General features: G+C 39.3%; 3 protein-coding genes across 3 annotated transcripts in view; 1 reads left to right on the top strand and 2 right to left on the bottom strand.

Annotated features, from left to right (window-relative positions):
* Positions 1–4,499: 4,499 nt before the first annotated feature.
* FAU (FAU ubiquitin like and ribosomal protein S30 fusion) lies at positions 4,500–6,813 on the bottom strand. Its single transcript, XM_072421397.1, has 5 exons — positions 6,737–6,813; positions 6,125–6,204; positions 5,533–5,677; positions 5,002–5,057; positions 4,500–4,664 (listed from the first exon to the last, which is right to left on the bottom strand). Exons 2-5 carry the CDS (start codon positions 6,197–6,199, stop codon positions 4,539–4,541), a joined length of 402 nt encoding a protein of 133 aa, XP_072277498.1. The 5' UTR covers positions 6,200–6,204; positions 6,737–6,813; the 3' UTR covers positions 4,500–4,538.
* Positions 6,814–6,926: 113 nt separating this feature from the next.
* On the top strand, positions 6,927–10,700 carry MRPL49 (mitochondrial ribosomal protein L49). Its single transcript, XM_072421396.1, has 4 exons — positions 6,927–7,076; positions 8,324–8,486; positions 9,702–9,826; positions 10,154–10,700. The coding sequence occupies exons 1-4, from the start codon at positions 7,014–7,016 to the stop codon at positions 10,298–10,300; spliced, it is 498 nt and encodes a 165-aa protein (XP_072277497.1). The 5' UTR covers positions 6,927–7,013; the 3' UTR covers positions 10,301–10,700.
* A 4,615-nt stretch (positions 10,701–15,315) lies between these two features.
* Positions 15,316–19,540, bottom strand: part of LOC140337640 (pre-mRNA-processing factor 39-like) — a 26,068-nt gene continuing 21,843 nt past the window's right edge. Inside the window, exons 13-14 of the mRNA XM_072421398.1 lie at positions 16,069–16,615; positions 15,316–15,980 (exon numbers count right to left, since the gene is read on the bottom strand). Coding sequence (XP_072277499.1) covers positions 15,936–15,980; positions 16,069–16,615 — 592 coding nt within the window. The 3' untranslated portion in view covers positions 15,316–15,935. The remainder of the gene's footprint in view (positions 15,981–16,068; positions 16,616–19,540) is intronic.

Below are 19,540 nucleotides of genomic sequence, written 5' to 3' on the forward strand. Positions count from 1 at the left end.
CAAGTATCATTAGGAGTGTATGACTAGCTTCATGTCTAGGCAGCTTTTAACAGAAGACAAAGGTTAAATGTCACTTAGCCACGTTTGTCCCTTGTGAAAACCCACAACCTTAATTGCCAACAAACTGCATCACTTTAGTTCCATACCCATAATTAGCTCGGCCCCAGGAATAACCTTTCTTTCTTGTTTGGCACGGTGTAAACAGCAAAACTGTCAGATGAGATGGCATAACTTGAATTTTTTAGCACTGTGCAATTTAAGAACTAGCTGCATGTTATACTGTTAAATTTGGTCAGTACTTACCGCTCTTATTTTTGTGGTCTCCTTCTACAAACACAGCCAGTTCCACATCGAGGGAGGCAGCCAGCCCTCCTGAGGAGCTTCCGAGTAGATAGCAAAACTGCATTTGGAGCATACTTGGACCGCATCAAAAGAAACTTAGATAGGTAAAGTGTCAAAGTGCGAGGGTTACTAACCTGTGGACATTGGGCAAACACAAAATGGAGATTAGGCTATTTTATACAAACATGCGTCTTCACACAGGATACAAACTCAAACCCACACTGGCGATCTCATGGAGTCCTGAAAAAATTGAGTGAAGAATGACAGGAAGAATGTGAAGAATGTTCCCACCTGGCATCCACTTATATAGTTCGCCCAAACCGGCCACGGCCCATTTCACCAGCCCGGCCATGGGCGGGGCGGGGCCCACCCTAGCAGCCCGGCCACGGGCCACCTCCACTTCCTGGCCTCGGGACACCCCCACAGCACGCCCACGGTCCACCTGCACAGCACGGGCGCGAGTGCGGCCAACCACCAAGCATGTCTATTGCTTGCCCGTGTGTTAGGAGGTGGGTGGCCAGGGGCACAGGGTGGACGGGCAGGAGCACGGGGTGGGCAGGAAGGGGCACGGGGTGGGCTAGCAGGGGCACGGGGTGGACGGGCAGGGGCACAGGGTGGAGCTGGGGGGGAAGAATGGAGCTGGCTGCTCTGCAGGAGATGGGGGGCCAGCAGGGCTTATTGGGATTTGCCAACCCAGCCTTTGAATTATCGCCTGATGTAGGCGAGATTGTTGGCCCAGGGATTCACTTAACATGTTACAGAGATAGTCAACTGAACATGTAGGCACCCAAAGTGGCCGATTGTTCTTGGACCGATTCTATCGGACGATGCACGGCTGCCAGATGTTGTTGGTTAAATTCTCGGTCCTGGCGATTTTGATTTATGTTTTCATGTAGGAGTGTAAGGACCGGTTCCAAATTATCCGAACTTGGGCCAGGCATCCTTGACTCCACTAATCTATCAAAATGGCTAACCAGCCTCCAAGTCTGCAATATTTCGCACAGGCAAAATTTTTTTTGGGCATATTAAGCTCACACATTCCCAAAGGGAGGCTGCACCAGAATCCTCTGGCAAGAAAACTTAACAAATCTTATCTATATATAGATATATTATAGCAAGATCGAAGGTTATTACTTAGCTTTTGGAAGGCTGAAAACACACACACACACACACACCAAATTACCTGTATTCTCCTCCAGTCTTCTTTGCAGTGGATCAGCGACCCCCTCCTGTAGATGGTGATATTTTAATGAAAGCACAAAAACAAATGAGAGTGAGCTTGACTCTAACCCAAGTTCATTTGGATTGATCGGTTCACCACAAATCTAACCACAAAACATACCACTCCCAGAGCCAAAAATGTGTGAAATGAAACACTCATATTACACATGAGTGTGGTTATGAACATGATTAGAGACACGTGCACAATGTCAAACAAGATATACCATGAAGGTTCATCTTACCAGAAGGAAGGCTAGTGTCATCTCGATGCGAAGTGACATCCTCATCACCCTGAGCACAGAGGGCAGGAGGGGACTGCTGCGTCTCAGGGCGTACTATTGTAAAAAATGGAAATACACACATTGTTAATGCAAGTCAAAAGAAGGTAAAAATACACCAAAGAGGTCATTTTCCAAAAATGATCTCATATTTCACCCCCAAGCATAAATAAGTAAAAACACAATCCTTTTTTGTTCTCAATGCTAATGACTAAACTGTTGCAATCCCACAAAAATGCAAAAATCAATTCACATTGGTAATTAGGTAATGTAAAAGGATTGAACTTACATGGTTACCAAGCATCGGAGTCATCCTGGTAGTCCACCCCTACCACCATTTCTGGCCCGATGAATGGCAACGCCAATCTTTCATACTCCTTGAGACGCTGCACAAGATGTTCAGGATAGGTCCCACTCCTTCCAGCCTCTGTGGCCAGGACCCTTTTGACATGTCTGAAGATGGCACTCACACGTTTTTGACACTGGGTAATAGTCCGTTGTGTACTGCCCACTGCATTTACACTCCTGGCAATTTCCTCCCAGAGTCCCTGCCTTACAGCATGGGAAGTCTGGGAGTGCCCCCACAGAGTCTAGGAAAATGTTGTACGTAGGGCTCCATGAGGGCTGCATTTTGCTCAGGAGTGAAGCTGGTTGCCTTGGAAGCAGAATCCCTGGTCTGGCTCAAACTGGCTGCGGTGCCAGGTTGGGGAACCAGAGACCTAGATGTTACTTGGCCTGCTTCACAGAGCAACCTAGCTGGCCTGATGGAGCTGCCTGTTGGTCTATGGACTGAAGACCCTGGGGTGGTAGTGGTGGTGGTGGGGGGCAGCAGTAGCAACAGTAGTGGTGGTGGTGTTGGCAGTGGTGGTGGCCATTCTCCTTGGCTCCATGTAACTAGAAGTAACAAAATAGACAACACACCCAAAACATTTTTTGGAGGAATAAAGTCAATGGTGTATTCTTACTTGTTCTTGTGGCAGCCTTTGTTCTTTTGCCATTTTTTTCTCCAAGTTTCGGTTTGCATGAGCAGAATGGCTAAGAAACTCTGTGCAAATTTATAGGGATTCAGTACGTGCGCACGCAAACGCGCACATGCATTCAAATTCAAGGATTTTGTTTGCTGTTGTCATGGACCTGAATTTGGAGTTGCTCTTTACTAGTGTTGGTCGAATAGGTTGCTATTCGATGCAGCTGAATAATGCATAATTATTCGGGTGGTCGAACGCCGAATTCGAACAAGTACCCTGCTCTTACTGCTGCCACCTGCCCTCTGCCCAGTACCCAGCTCTAGATGCCAGACTAGACTCAAGCTCAACAGGGTCCTCTTGCCCCATTGATTCTGCCAAGCCCGTTCCCTTTCATGTGGTTTCGCTACATACTTGGTATGCATTGGAATCTCATTGATCCATTCATGTCTCCGATAGCTACAGCTTCGACACTGTCCATATGGGTGATGGCCCCAACCTCTAATGCCGTCCTTGCTCCTTCTCAGGGCCCAACGCCCCCTCCTCATGCTGTAAGTGATGCCGCCTGCCCAGTTCCCAACTCCGGATGCCAGTTACCAATGCGGTGCCCGCTCTGTCTCAGTGCCCACCGCCTCCTCCTGCTCTGCCTGTACTCTGAAGCCTGTGTATGGCTTGTAACGGAAATCTGGTGGCTAATTTTTGGACCAGAGGAACCTCCTCATGTCCCTCTCTGCCTCTACTCGGAGACCGTATAAAATCCGGCATGTTCCCTTGACCGCCCCATAAAAATGGCCTTGCCAGCAACAGAAAAACGTCCTTTTTTTTCTTTTTACTTGTAGTGTTGTGCTGAGTTGGGGGAGTCTTGACATGTCTTTTTAAATGTATTTATGGGCTTTAAGAAACTCGACACTGTCCCAAAAAACAACCTGAATTTTCCCCCATTGACTTTGAGTTCGAATTAGACACTGGATCACCTGAATAATCATGCATTATTCGACCGAATAGCGGTCGAATAGTGAGCTATTCGACCAACACTACTGAGGATATGCTGTTGTCACTTTAGGACCCCCTCACAAGTGTCAGTAATTCGAGCTGAAGAACGCCAAACTAAGCTAAAACTCTAAGAAAACCATGTCTAAGTTTTAGGAGCTAGGCGGCAGCTAAGGCTGGTTCCAAAGTGATAAGACCGCTAACACCTCAAACTGAATTGTAGCCTATCTAGCTACAGATGCTCCTCTCAACCACCAGGTTACATTCCTGTGACCCATTTATTAAGCAAGGAGCATAGGAAAGACCTACAAAAGAAAGAAGACAGAGTGAGCTCAGAAGACTGAAGGAGACACCACATGGATGTACACCATAAATTTTTCTTGTCAGAGGACCCGGTCATAAGTGTCGGGCTGTCAGTAAACAGTTAAGTCGTAAAGTGAGGACATTTCTGCAGTAATATCAAGAACTTGCAGTGCCAAACCCTACATAAGATTGTTTGTCAACCACCATTTTTCTGTTTTACATTATAATGTAAACACTGTACATGCTTTCAGAACTACATTCTTAGTGATGGAGGCCCGTGATAACAAACCGTCATACTTTTATGTTGCAGGTGTAAGCTCACTATTTGTATTGAATGGATTGCTGCCCATCTTGCCCCCGTTACATTATAATTGTCAGTCAACTCAAGCAACACAACAGGTTGAAGTTCTACATCTGTTTAATAAAACTTTGTGACATTTTAGGAGTTAGCATTGGGTCCCTTCTTCTTGCCAAAAGTGGGCACAACATTGACAAAGCGCCTGTTGTATTGCATGCGCCTCTTAGCCCGGCCAGTCTTCTTTTTCTTCTTCTCTTGTTTGGCCACCTGCAAGCAAACACATTAAGTTATAACATAAAAATATTAGAAAACAATTACATCTATAGCAAGATCATTCACTCAGCTATAACAGATGGCCTGCTATTACTTTTCCAGAAAACATGGAGGGTTTGTGCCCCTCCAAAAATGGCTTCCATGGATTATTTAAAGCTTGACATCAGACTTTATGGTTATAAGCAACCATTTATCAGAGCAAAAACAGAATTGACACTGCACAGAGAAGCTATTAACGTTTATCTGGCACAATGTGTTATTCCTTGTATAACAAGCCTTTCTAAAATGACACTTCTCATTTACTGTTGGCTAAGAAAAAAAAAACACTTACTTTTGGTGTCTGTCCTCGCACTTTTCCAGCACGAGCGAGAGAACCGTGGACTTTACCTAATTAAAGAAAGCATTTCACATATTAGTCATTACATTCCAAGCAAGGTATCAGATTAAAACTAATGACAGATTTAGATATTCTCAACAGTTTTTCAGTTTAGTTCCACCCAATTCCAAAAACAAGCCACAACCTGTTAATCCAGATCATTTGAAAAGCAACAAGGAAGTCTTGGAAACCAACACATGATTTTTCTGTAACCTTGGAAGAACTCGATTTTGTAGGCTTGCGCTACAAGAGGACTGTTTTGCTTTGTGTAATGCCAGTCTATGGATGGTAAACAATTTACAACGCTGACCAAATATTAAACAAGCTTTAAAAAGCTGTTCAGTTAATAATTGTACATTAGGCTAATACTTCTAAAAGATGCAGCACACTACCTCCTACCAGTCTACTCTCTCCTACATGAACAGATGTTTGGGTTTAAGATAATGCAGCGTTGGTATTATAGGCACAAAATCCTGAAATACTGACCTCCCAATAGACGAGCAGCAACATCCAAGGTGCTGAGATCACATACTCCACTCTGGATCAGGGTGGCATCATCAGCCAAAGATGTACCAGAAAGGAAAACAATTTGGTCTTCGCAGGGGATTCCCTCTAGGGAAAAGATCTGGGCCTAAAAGAGCATCAAATGGTAAATATGAGGGACGCAAAACACAGCCAACAGATAATGGTGCCAATAGAAGCAAAATGATTTATCCTCTCCACCGTAAGCATGATATCAAAGGAGCAGATAATCAATATCACAAAGAACAAACCCAAGAAGACCCCAAGTTATGCTGGTTAAGGGCTGTACATCAAACACTTTAAATCTGAACATACAAACCAGAATTTAGCGTAAATTATTTAGGATTTACTTATAGAAGTTGCAAGGAAAGTTAAAACACTTATACAGAATGCCAAAAACTAAAAAATATTCTTATTTACAAGCAATGATTATATATCTCGTGCTGATTCCACACCATTCACACAAGACATTTAAATGATTAAATATTTACTATCTGCAGGCTTAATATTCTTGTACTTTAGTACTAATCAAAAACATTTTAGTGAATGCACTTACCTTGATCTGGGACACAGTCGCTTGTCCAGACACCTCAAGGGTGTGCAGATTTTGAGCTCTCACAAAAAGCTGCATGATTGCTGCAAAAAACAAAAACATAATTAAAATACAGTAAATACTTTTAATGTTCATCAAGTTGAATTTTGCAGAATCCTGGTTACCCATCACAGAGATCTAATTCAGCTCATCAGGAAGCAGTGCCCAGAGACAGCATTAGAGATCTCTGCACCCACCGATCATCCCCTAGAAACTCAATCTGTAGACATGCTATGTCTGCCACATGGGAATTTCTGGCCTCATCTGAGCTCCTGACTTTTCATAATCATGGCTGCTCGTTAGTCTGAATATTTATTTGTTACCTGTCCGCAAGAACTGTGAAGAAAAGCAGCAGACAAGAGAGGAGCTCCAGCATTCCAGGAGGATGAGGGAGCTCCCCCGTAACACAGGCAGCGAGTTTCGCACACACCACGTGATCCTGTTTCCCTACATTCCACACACAAATCGACTCCCACTACACCCAGTCATCACCACCAGCCCTTACTGCGCGCAAAACCTACTCAGAACACCGCACTTAACCATCTAACTACAAACTTTCAAAAGAGAATGGCTTACCGGCCACTTCACGTCTCTTAAAATGGAGGAAAGAAAGAGGCGGGACCAAGCGCGCGCATCTTAAACCAATACGGGGACGCGCACGCCTACGTCAAGACGTAATGCCCTGTTATTTTCACCACATTGCTACACCCATTTGAATCAAACACGTGATTGGGAATACTAACCGGGGTGAATACGGTCAAATGGGCGCGTGCGCAAAGCTGGAGGGGAAGCTCTAGGGGTCCATGTTGGTACACTAATGAGAAGGGAAGTAGATTCCTTTTGCTAAACTAAGATGGCGGCCCGCTTGTTGAGAAGGACAGCATTCGATGTGCTGAAGACTGCTGTCAGGATACAGGTTTGTGGTCTTTCATGTTACTCTTCTTTGCTTTACTATACCAACATAAGTTTTAGTTGACATGAGGCCTCTAGCTAGACCAGCATATCTCACCCATTGTTCTAGGGCACCTCTGGAGGTTGCTCAGATTCCTTACTATTAATGTAAAGGACATTCCGTTTTCATTGTCCACTGAGGGTCCTTGTTTGTTTGTTATATATGTAAGACATCCTTCTCTGCCTACCATCAATATATGGGAGCCCTTCTCCACTAACCCGCAATGTAGGAGGTGTTTTTCAATAACCACCATTGCAAGAGGCATTCTTCTTCCCCCACCACCTGCTGTGAGGATTTCATTGATTTCCACCGATTACAACTGGAAGAGGTTTATTTCTGCTGACCACTAATGTAACCCTGAATGAAGGGGCAATTCTCCACCAATAATTAAGGTAATGGGGAGCGAAGGGGGGTCCTTTTCACCAACCATGAAAGTAAGGGTGGGGGGGGGGGTTCTTCCTCACCAATGATGAAGGTAAAGTTTGTGGGGTCTCCTTCACTGACTATCTTGGTAAAGGTGTGTGTGTGTGTGGAGGGGTTTTCTTCATCAATTACCAAGGTAAAAGTAGGTAGGGTCTTCTTCACTAGCCAAGATGGCGGCCTGATTGTTGAGAAGGACATCATTGGATGAAAAGGCTGCTGTCAAGAATCAGGTTTGTGGATTTTCTTTACTAAGTTAAAAGAGGTTTCGTCTTTTTTTGTTACCCATCACCAAAGTAAGCGATGTGGGAGTACTTTTCTACTGATCAATGTAAGAAGGGGGTGTTTACTTATTTAAGAGGGCAATACAGTTTTCAGTGACATTCTTTTGCTTCTCTGGTGAATCTAATTTATTTAATGAAAATCACACTCATGTGCTGTGATATGTAGATATATCCATTTTAGCAGGGTTCTCTGAGCCTTGAAAACTGCTGAAAAGGGCAAATTCAGATACCTTACTTAAAGGAAGCATTGAATGATAGATTTATGGGAACAGACATAACCTGAAATACACATTCCTTTTAGTGGAAAGTGACAGTTATTATTAATATTATTATTAATAAACAGGATTTATATAGCTCCAACATATTACGCAGCGCTGTACATTAGAAAGGGTGGGGATGGCAGATTTGAAAGAACTTGTACCTTTAAAGCAAAGCAGCATGTTGAAGAAACCCTCCTTTTTTTAGGAGAAATACACCACTAATGTATTGTATTTTTTTCCTTTCCAGCGGCCATGCAGTGGATCAGCATCTGCTGTAACATCTCAGTACCCGGGTATTACAGAATCACATGACGAGTATCACTTTGTGAAGCGTCTCATACCACCTCTTCAAGTGCCCAATCCACCAAAGCACACAGAAGTAACACCATCTGGGTGGATTCCCCCTAAACGTACACTTTTTAAATTATCTTTTAGAAGCTGTAACTTAGTGCTTAAATGGGCAAAAATCTTCACTTTGGGGACAATTTAATTCTGCGATAAGCAGAGAGAAGTTAGTGAAGTACCACATTATATTATAAATAGGTAACAAAATACAAATAAGTACATACCTGGAAGTTTTAACTGGGGCTTCTTTTACAAGTAGTTTCATTTAAAATGACTATTTTAAGATATTTTTGTTAGAGGGATTTTTATTTTTTGTGTCCCTGGGAAGATATATACACTTAACACTTCCTGTTCTGGTGCTTTGTAATTTGTCTGTCGGGCACCCAGTGCTGTCTCATGGGGCAGAAAGAGGGAGAGAAAGTAGGGAGCCTTGTATTTAGTCCAGTTTATTATTTCTTTAATAATTTTTTTCTACTCAATACAGGATTTGTACTTGTGTCCATTTGTTGCTGAGGTTTATCCATCCTTGCCAGCCAGCCTCCAGACTTGAGCTAAAAAACACAACTGGGAGCACATTTCTATATCAGTGGACTGGCTACACATTTATAAAGCACTGCTGTATGCATCCCTGTGTTTTTCTTTGACCCGATATGCTGTTTGTGTTCCTAATGCTCCATGTTCCTGCATTGTCATCTCTCAGTTTACTGACCTGTCTGCCTCTAAAGCTCTTTATCTCATTAGCGGCTTGAGATCCCTAATATAACCTATAACACACTTATTATATTAGGTTATATTACCTAGGGGAAAAAGGGTTATTAACAATTATGTGTATAGCTATAAACGTAAGAGGTCAGCTAATCAGTTTACTTGGTGGATATTAATTATGCCCTTTTCCTCATGGTTTTTTATCTAGCAGGTCCAATGTTGTTCTCTTTTAAATTCAAGCTCTCCTAATGCAGATTCTGTAGACCATGATGCATAAAAAGGCAAGTTTAGCAAAAAGCCGCAAGGACATTTGCTGTTAGCTGCAGCGCCCACTTTGGAGAATGGCAGAACCAACCAAGTGCAATACATCACAATATAATTCAGGGTATTGGGAAGATGAAGACTCGTTTTGTGTAGACATGCTTGTACCTTCATTGTAGTTATTTAGCCTGCTTTTTACTAAATGGTTACTTTTCATATATAATGAATATATTTAAATTGCAATTTCAGGCATGTTGTTTCCAATAATTTGTTGTATAAAGCAAAGTTGCAATCATTGTTTTTTTATTTTTTAGATACACCTTCTGATCTCCCTTACTTTGTAAGACGTTCTCGAATGCACAACATTCCAGTGTACACAGATATTACTCATGGTAATCGTCAAATGACAGTTATCCGTAAGATTGAAGGGGATATATGGGTGAGTGTAATTATAAATATATATATATATTTTTTTTACCTTACTCTGTAGCTAAACTAAATAAAAATCTGTTTGTCTCTGCTTTGGTCTTTTAAACTATCACTACTCACTCCCACATTCTGTATCGCCCTCCTCTTAGATTGTAAGGTCATTTGCAACCCCTATTTAATGCTCTATTTAATGTACAGTGCTGCATAATATGTTGGTGCTATATAAATACAGTTTAATACTTATTAATTAGTAAGGTGTTATTTCTCTAATGGATACAAATACAACTTGTGTCTCATCATGTAATACTCATTATGTTTCATCATGTTCTTTTCACAGGCTCTTGAAGCTGAAGTACGAGACTTTTTGACCCAGTTAAAAGGAAAAACACCAGCAATACAAGTTAATGAGATTAACAGGACCATCAGGTTCAAAGGATACTTTGATAAAGAACTACAGACTTGGCTTGCAGAGAAGGGTTTTTGACGTGCAGAATTAGGTCTATGCCTCACTGCAAGCAAGTGGAACTGGCAATGGCTCACATGTTGCACTTGTAGTTGCCTCAGCAAAAGTAGGCTGAGTATACTTGTCAAATGGACATAACTCTTCAAAATATTTGTATTATTGTAAATGTGATTTTTGATAAATAAAAAAAACTGTTTTGCAATATATTGTTTTATGACTAAAATCAGGTTTAAATCAGTGGACACCAGTATTAAGGTGTAGCCGTCTCTAGAAAGTTTGGCATATTTGCATTGTTGAAGCAGAAATATCTTTTTTAATATTCAAAATATGTTCAGCGAACTCTTTGTATCTGGTTTGCATGTATCTTGGCTGTTTAGCCATAGGAATATGATTAAAGGATTCTGCATGTGACTCCTTGAAAGGTCTCCTCACCCTCTTTCACTTTTTTATTTTTATTATCTGGTTATAACAAGAAGAGCTGGGAAAACAATGTGCAGGTTTAGCATGTATACACCAGAAGATTATTTTTATGTAAGGAATATGTAGATGTTTATATGTAGAACCTAAATGTTTCAGTCCCCATACCAAAAGAATTGTTTTTTTTTTGTTTTTATCAGTGTTCATAAAATAAAATGTAGTTTGTGTCAAAATTCAATACATAATTCTATAAATTGTTTTAAAATGCAACTTGAATTATGTTTTTTTGGAATAAAGCTAACAGATCGTGTGAATCTTAGGTGAAAACATTTATGAATACACCCCAGCTTCGGCACACTAGTAAAGGGTGCCAGGTTTTACTTTTAAGCAGAAGTATTTTATAAAACGGACTAAAATATTTTTCTGTAGGAACATCAGCAGATTGGTAATGTAGTGAAAGTGTTTTCTATACAAAATAAGTCACGTGGAGAGCTCTATGCTACTTTCAGTTTTGTAATTATTTTAGCGTTATAATTAGGGACTTGAGCCTTAATTAAAATGAGAAGAGAATAATGTACAGTAAATGCTATGAAGCAAACCAATGTTTATTACTAAACAGTATATATCAATCAAATCAATATCTGCTGGCATAGGACCAAAGCACCCTATTTTCAACACGTACAAAGGGATGGGTGGTGGGGGTCTGCCATGACATGACTGATGGGGTGTCTTTACTTTACATTTGCAAATATAGGCAACAAAAAAACGCTAGTTTATTTAATTGAAGTGTTAAGGCATTTATGTGCTGAGCACTTGGAGGGTTTGCTGTTGGCTAGTAATGCTTTATTAGCCATGTTCTCAGACTCTGATGTAATTACTTGATAACCTAAGGTTCCAATAATTAACACATGATTATAGTACTACTATACACACTCACTCTAGTTTTGTTCACATTGAGTAATGTGGCCCATGTCTACATGTACTCTATAACTTTTACTGGAGATCCACAAGCAACAGATCTATCATGGTAAACTGTCCAACCCTGACACTGAAACATGCAAATAAAAAAAGTAAAATGCATGTAATAAAAAGACCCCCCTTTTTCTTGAGACATCATAAAGGCCCAGAAGAACTTCTGGCCGTATCAGGTTGTAATGATCCAATGTAAACTGGATGTAACAAGGTGGAAAAGTGTGACAAACGAAAAGAACTTGGCAACCTTTTCTCATAAAACGGGTTTAAAAATCTTGTGTTGAATACTCCCCCAACTAAAGAAACATGGTGTCTTCGTTACCTATGAAGTGTGTCTACAAAATAATATCAAAGGATATAAAATGTGTAAATTTAAAATGAGATTTTTTTGATCTATATCAGGTAATAGTACAGTTAGGTCTATAAATATTTGGACAGAGAACTTTTTTCTATTTTTTGTTCTGTATGTTACCACAATTACTTTTAAATGAAACAACTCGGATGCAGTTGAACTGCAGACTTTCAGCTTTAATTCAGTGGGTTGAACAAAAAGATTGCATAAAAATGTGAGGAACTAAAGCCTTTTTTTTTACACAATCACTTCATGTCAGGGGCTCAAAAGTAATTGGAGAATTGACTCAAAGGCTATTTCATGGGCTGGTGTGGGCAATTTCTTTATGTAATTGTCAATTAAGTAGATAAAAGGCCTGGAGTTGATTTGAGGGGGGGTTGCTTGTATGTGGAAGATTTTGCTGTGAACAGACAACATGCGGTCAAAGGAGCTCTCCATGCAGGTAAAACAAGCCATCTTTGAGCTCCAAAAATGGAAAAAACCCATCCGAGAAATTGCTACAATATTAGGAGTGTCAAAATCTACAGTTTGGTACATCATGAGAAAGAAACAAAGCAGTGGTGAACTCAGCAACGCCAAAAGTCCTGGACGTCTACGGAAGACAACAGTGGTGGATGATTGCAGAATAGCCAACCAAGTGAACACTCTCCAGGAAGTAGGCATATCGATATTTAAGTCTACCATGAAGAGAAGACTTGCACTGCAAGGTGCAAGCCACTCATAAACCTCAAGAATGAAAAGGCTCGATTGGACTTAGCTCAAAAACATCTAAAAAAAGCCAGCACAGTTCTCAAAAAAACAGATGAAACCAAGATCAACCTTAACCAGAATGATGGCAAGAAAAAAGTATGGAGAAGGCATGGAACAGCTCATGATCCAAAGCATACCACATCATCTGTAAAACATGGCGGAGGCAGTGTGATGGCGTAGGCGTGCATGGATGCCAGTGGCACTGGGACACTAGCGTTTATCCATGATGTGACACAGGACAGAAGCAGCTGAATTAATTCTGAGGTGTTCAGAAACATACTGTCTGCTCAAATCCAGCTGAATTCAGTCAAATTGATTGGAAGGCATTTCATAATACAGATGGACATTGACCCAAAACATACAGCCAAAGCAACCCAGGAGTTTATAAAAGCAAAGAAGTTAAATATTCTTGAATGGCCAAGTCAGTCACCTGATCTGAACCCAATTGAGCATGCATTTCACTTGTTGAAGGCTAAACTTCGGACAGAAAGGCCCACAAACAAACCTCAACTGAAAGCCGCTGCAGTAAAGACAGAGCATTATAAAGGAGGAAACCCAGCATCTGGTGATGTCTGTGAGTTCAAGACTACAGGCTGTCATTGCCAGCAAAGGGTTTTCAACCAAGTATTAGAAATGAACTTTTATTTTCAGCTTTTTAATTTGTGCTTTTTAATTACTTTTGAGCCCCTGAAATGAAGTGATAGTGTAAAAAAAAAAAAAAAAGTCTTAAGTTCCTCACATTTTTACACAATCTTTTTGTTCAACCCACTGAATTAAAGCTGAAAGTCTGCAGTTCAACTGCATCTGAGTTGTTTCATTTAAAAATAATTGTGGTAATGTACAGAACCAAAATTAGAAAAAAGTTGTCTCTGTCCAAATATTTATGCACATAACTGAATATAATAGTAATAGAGTAATAGGTTGTCTTTCTTAACCCTGCTAGCGGTAATCACAAGTGTGACTTGTGGTGGATTTTACATGCTAAAAGCGGTAATCCCACTTGGTCGCTAAAATCATGAAAAAAACCCACCTTGTTCCGTTGGCGTCCCCTGGCGTCTTGCTGGTCCTCGGGACACGTCTTCAGTCGGCGATGCAGAGACGTTCTCCAGGGATTCCCGGTGACGTTGGTGCGGGCGGGAGGAGCGTCGGGAAATTCAAATAATTTTGTGTTGGATTCAATACAAAATAGCTGTATTGAGTTCAATACAAAGAAATCTTTTCTCTTATACATGCTACTGTACAGTTCTATTACAGGTTTCTGTATTTCTTTTATTTTTTGTTTTAACAGATTTATATTTATTTAAAATTTGTTAACTAATTAAATATTGGACATATTTCGGTGAGTTATGCCTAAGAATTATAAGCCTACAACGTAAAATAAATTTCAATGCAAAATAATGTAATGCTTTTTGCATGAAAATATGGACAGAATTGGAGCGCTAGGGGGTTAAACAACAAACATATGGAATGTCACAGAAGGATGTGTAAGCACATCATATGTAATGATCTCAGGGAGCAGTTATTAGATGGAGCATACCCGTCCAATAAATAAAGTGCTCTGCTGAACAAAATTAAGTCATGCTATCAGAGCATATTCTTCACATTTGGTTCTTAAAAAAAAAAAGAAACCTGGCTGGTCCTACATTTTTTGACATCATTATTTAATCTAAAACCCAATTAAAACGAACTAGATTTTCCTTTCCACAAAGCAAACCATTTCATACATTTCATTTTCGCTGAAGTGATAGGATGCATTGATTTTTTATATGCATAACATTACCATACATTGCACCAGATCTGGAGTCCTTGGTTAAGACATTCCCACCTGTCACTTCCTACTGAAAGTCCTACTTTTCTAACCAGCTGGCTGCTATGCGGTCCTATGGGTTCCCAGCACAAAGTCCTTTCTTCCTTTTTCCTCTCTCAGTGGGCCTGATTTATTAAAGCTCTCCAAGGCTGGAGAGGATACACTTTTATCACTAAAGCTGGGTGATCCAGCAAACCTGGAATAGATTTCTTTAAAGTATTTTGCTAGTAAATGTTTTGCATGCTGGACCAGATCGGGGCATTTTTTCCACTAAGGGAAAGAAATGCTTGATCTCACGCATGCGCAGTGAGATCGTCTCTCTATTCTTCCCCATTACAGCGAGCTACATCATCTCTCGCACCTGCGAGATGGCGGCCCCTCCTCCACCACGAAACAAAGAGCGCGGGACAGCATCGAGGAAAGGTCCAGCACCATTGAGAGATCGGTGGGATTAAAGGTGTGATTTTTTTTTACTTTAGTTCTGCTTTAATATAAAAATAGAGGTAAGTTCCCAGTGCCATAAGTATTACTTTTTTCACTTGTATTTTTTTTATGTTTGCAGTTTGTACAGTATTCATTATCGTTAAAAGCCAATAAAAAATTAAAAAGTTACAAATGTCATTAGAAATGTTATGGATGTCCAAATTCTGTTTAATGCTTATAGCTAGTTTTAAACAGGAAACTTTTTTTTTTTGTAGTGGTTATTTTACACCATAGATGCACCAATATAAATAAAACTACATTTCTGTAAACATTTATTTACACTCAGAAGGCAAAAAATAAAATAATTCCAGACAAGATGAGATTAAAGCAAGCATATATACCAAGAAAAAATAAACATACATACCAATAAAAAGGCTAACATTCAAAAAACAAACCTTAGGTAAACCAGATACCTAATGATTATGCAATACGTATAGGTGAAGTAAACCAATAGTTACATACAAAATTCTATACCTTTACCCACTCACAGGAGTATCACAATGGCCCTACACTATGAGCCCTATGTTTGAGCTTTTTTTCCTTCCTTGGCTTTACTGTCCATCAGTCATAACTATTCACCAATTCAAAAATTTAGGAGGAGGCTAATAAAAACCCAATTTCAGGAACTGAAACAGAGATTTGTAGAAAAGATTTCCCTTTGTGGCCCCCAGGGAACGGTTGTGGAAATCAGAAAGTAAAATAAGCCTGCTTTGCAGTACTGTTAGGAGTTTTAATAGTTTATTCTTCCTTTTCTTCAAACAAAGCTGGAAACAAGAATGTTACACCATGAACTGCAATTGGTTATCCTCTTAGTGTAGCAGAGTAAGCTCCTCATTGGCCTTGTTATCAGATGGTGATCACAGCTTGTGCAGAATTTACTGAGGGGGAAAGAATCTGTTCCAAGGATGACCTCCAAAGTTCTATGAAAAGGAGAAAAAAAATTAATATAGTTAGCCTATTCAGGGGGCAAACACCAACACTACAATTTATCTACGTTTCTTGTCTCACCTGATAACTTGGTCCATAGCCAAACATATGGGGCATCCTAAAATGCATTCCTGGATTATCCATAAATGGGGGTCCAGGAGGTCCACTAAAAGGTGGAGAAGGAACCATGGAATGGTGAAAGTCCAAAAACATGTTCTCTTGTGGTGGGACAAACTGATTTCTAAAGAATGGTTGCATTGGTATATTTTGAGGTGGGATATATGTTCTTGGAGGGTTAAAATATGGTCGTGCAGGTGGTATAAATGGTCTTGGGTTATAGTAATGTCTTGATGGATAAGGTTCTAAGTAAGCTTGGCTTAAGACAGTTGTTGTCTGATCACTTGCTTTTGTAGAAGATGATTCAGCAGCAGGTGTATGGTTTTCTGCTGCCGAAACATTTGTTGTTGATACACTGTTGGCAGATACAAATTCATTTTTATTAGGTATGTAGGAGGTAACTCCTGGTGGGTCGCAGTCTTCAGAACTTGAGGTTGACTTGGCATTTTTATTTTTATTCTTTTTTGAGTTTGTCTTGACTTTTTTATCTTTTTCTTTATCCTCATTTTTTCTGAATAAAAAAACAAAAACAAAAAACCAAATATAGGTTTATTAACAATGAAATGCTTGGACTTGTGATTTCACTCTTGCTTCTCATAATCTTTTGTAATACAACAAATACTGTATAAACCTCTGTCTGGAAATGCTAACTATTAAAATTAAATGATATTAAAAGTGAAAATGTTTCTGTATACTCAGCACATTTATTTTTAAAAGTATGTGTTTGTAATGGACTAAAACAGACTACTTTGAGGCCTCATCCTGTGTCTTATTTTTTTAGAATTGAGATCAATCTCCCTTAAATGTATAATAATATTAATAATAATAATAATAATAATAAAAAAATGTATCTGGTCAGCAAAACCGACACAGCTTAGCTATAACACTGGTCAACAAAAATTTTCTTGCCAAACAGATTAAAGTAATTTTAGGGTATGTTTGATTCAGATTCCAAATATGTTATTGGTTTTGCTGAATTGGCTCTACTTTTTTTTAAATAGTTACCCCAATATTAACCTCACAGAAAACTAATGAAACATGAAAATTAAGCAAAATTAAACTAGATATGCCTACGTATACAAACTTAAATTTGTGAAATACTTAAAGTCAATATATTCTATATTCAGTATATTTACAGAACTAATCACAAAGAAGTTATTGAAAAACTCAGTTTGTATGATTTCCTCTTGCTGATGATCAGGACAATCACGTTAAAGGCTTCAGCTGTAATTTGCCATCATGTATCTATCCCATCTGCCCTGACACCTTTCTTCCATCACCTTTATATCTTGATGGAACCTCTCCCCTTGTGCCTTACTGAAATCGGCAAGGTTTTCTGGAACCTTTATACTCATAGTAGCACCCAAACTTTTGAAGTTTAAGAGCAAGGTTTGTACCAGTTCTTCATAATTTTGTGCTTTATGGTTGCCCAAGAAGTTCTTGACAACCATGACATAGCTATCTGTGCCAGGCAGAAGCTTCAGTATCAGTCATGTAACTTGTGAAATTTGAATCATTTATCAGTTTCCAAATCGGAGGTCCATCAAAGATTCCTGCTTTTAATTTTTTCAGTACTCAATCCAGGGAAGAATCTACAAATGTATTTGAAGCAATCACCGTCCTTGTTCAGAGCTCTAACAAACTGCTGCATTAATCCCAACTTTATGTGTAGAGGAGGGAAAAGGATTTTTGCTTTGTCAACCATTGGCTCGTTAATGATGTTCACTGCACCTTTTTTCATGGTTTCCCTTGGAGGCCATGTCACTTTTTTCCCAGATATGGACCATCAGTGTTCATGATAGAAAACCTTTTTAAGACCATTTTGATATTTTCATATTCTTAAGTTTTGTTGAGTGACCAATTGGAATTGATATATAGCAGTTGCCATTATGCAGTAAAACAGATTTCAAACTTTGAGTGGAACTGTCTATGAAAAGCCTCCAGTCTTCTGCTCTGTATTCTGGTATTCCCAATATGGGCTAGTGGTCCAGGGTAGGGATGTTACAACAGTACACAAAGTCTCCATCTTCACTGAAATATGGTAGGATTGTTGGCTCTCTTGTCCTATAAACCGTTATTTTACTTTCTGGTCTCGGACAGTTCTATTCTTTTAGCCTGAATACTAAAAGTTCAGATGATTGTTTTGACAGACTTAGGCCACGCATTAAATCATTGAGCTCTTCTTGGGAGAACTGCTGGTTTGATGAAACACTTCCTTCATATTCACTTCCGCTCTAACTGGATTACACTCCAACCCTGTATATCCTCCATGTCAGATACAGGAATATCAGGGAGTGTACTGAACACTGGAATGGGAACATCAGCACCATGTGGCACAGGTTGTCTTGCTGATTCCAAATCAGGGTACTCTCGCTTGTTTTTCTTGTAACAAATAACCCCTTTACATTCACAGCACAAAAATAACAATCATTATGATGATATGCAAGATATTCTTGTTTCACAAATTCTGTAATGTTTCTTCTCTGATTTTGCTGGGAATATTCACCACAAATGTAGCAAAATACATTAGGGTCATTTAAACAACTTCTTCTTGAAGAACTCAAATATCTGTAAAAAAAAAATGTATGAATAAAAAGAAGGCAAATGAAACTTTAATGAAAATAATGCTACATTTAATAAATAAAATGCAAAACATTGGTGTAAATAAAGATTGAAATCAGCATGCTGTGTTTACATTTGTTGTTGGTAAAATTGTCTGTTCCAATTTCTGTATCACAAGAACCAGAGCCAATTCAATGAAACTGATAACATTTCTGGATTCAGCTGACCTGAAATACACTAAATATTTTGAAAAATTCTTGGCAATTAAAAAAAAATTTGTGCTGTGTAATATTTTATGACAACTGGAGCACAGAGGGGTATGAGTCTTTCAGACTGGAAATTGTAGCATACAATGGCCTTTCTGTTGTTCTTTAACCTCCATGGTGGTCTAATTATGTCAGTATTTTTATGCCAAAAGCTGTACCTTGTTTTGCATGGAAATTTAATTTGCATCGTAGGCCTATAATTCTTAGGCATAACTCACCAAAATATATCCAATATTTAATATAGTTAATAATAAACTTTAAATTTAAAAAACTTTAAAAAAAACCCACAAAAATCTGTTAAAACAAGGGTTAAAACAACATAATGGTACAGTAGCATGTATATTATATATATATATATATATATATAATATAATGATTACTTTGTATTGGATTCAATACAGTTATTTTGTATTGAATTTCCCGCACGCACCGATGCATGCACTAACGTCACCGGGAACTCCCGGGGAATGTCAGTGCGCTCGCCATGGGAAGATCAGAGTAAAAGAACGCGGCTAGAGGACAGGCAGGAGGCCGATGGGACCAGGTAAAAGTTTTTTTTAAATGTTTTTCGGGGTTACCGCTTTCAGCATGTTTTTTTTTTTTTTTTT

This window comes from Pyxicephalus adspersus, chromosome 9, assembly GCF_032062135.1.
Source record: "Pyxicephalus adspersus chromosome 9, UCB_Pads_2.0, whole genome shotgun sequence".
Taxonomy (NCBI): domain Eukaryota; kingdom Metazoa; phylum Chordata; class Amphibia; order Anura; family Pyxicephalidae; genus Pyxicephalus; species Pyxicephalus adspersus.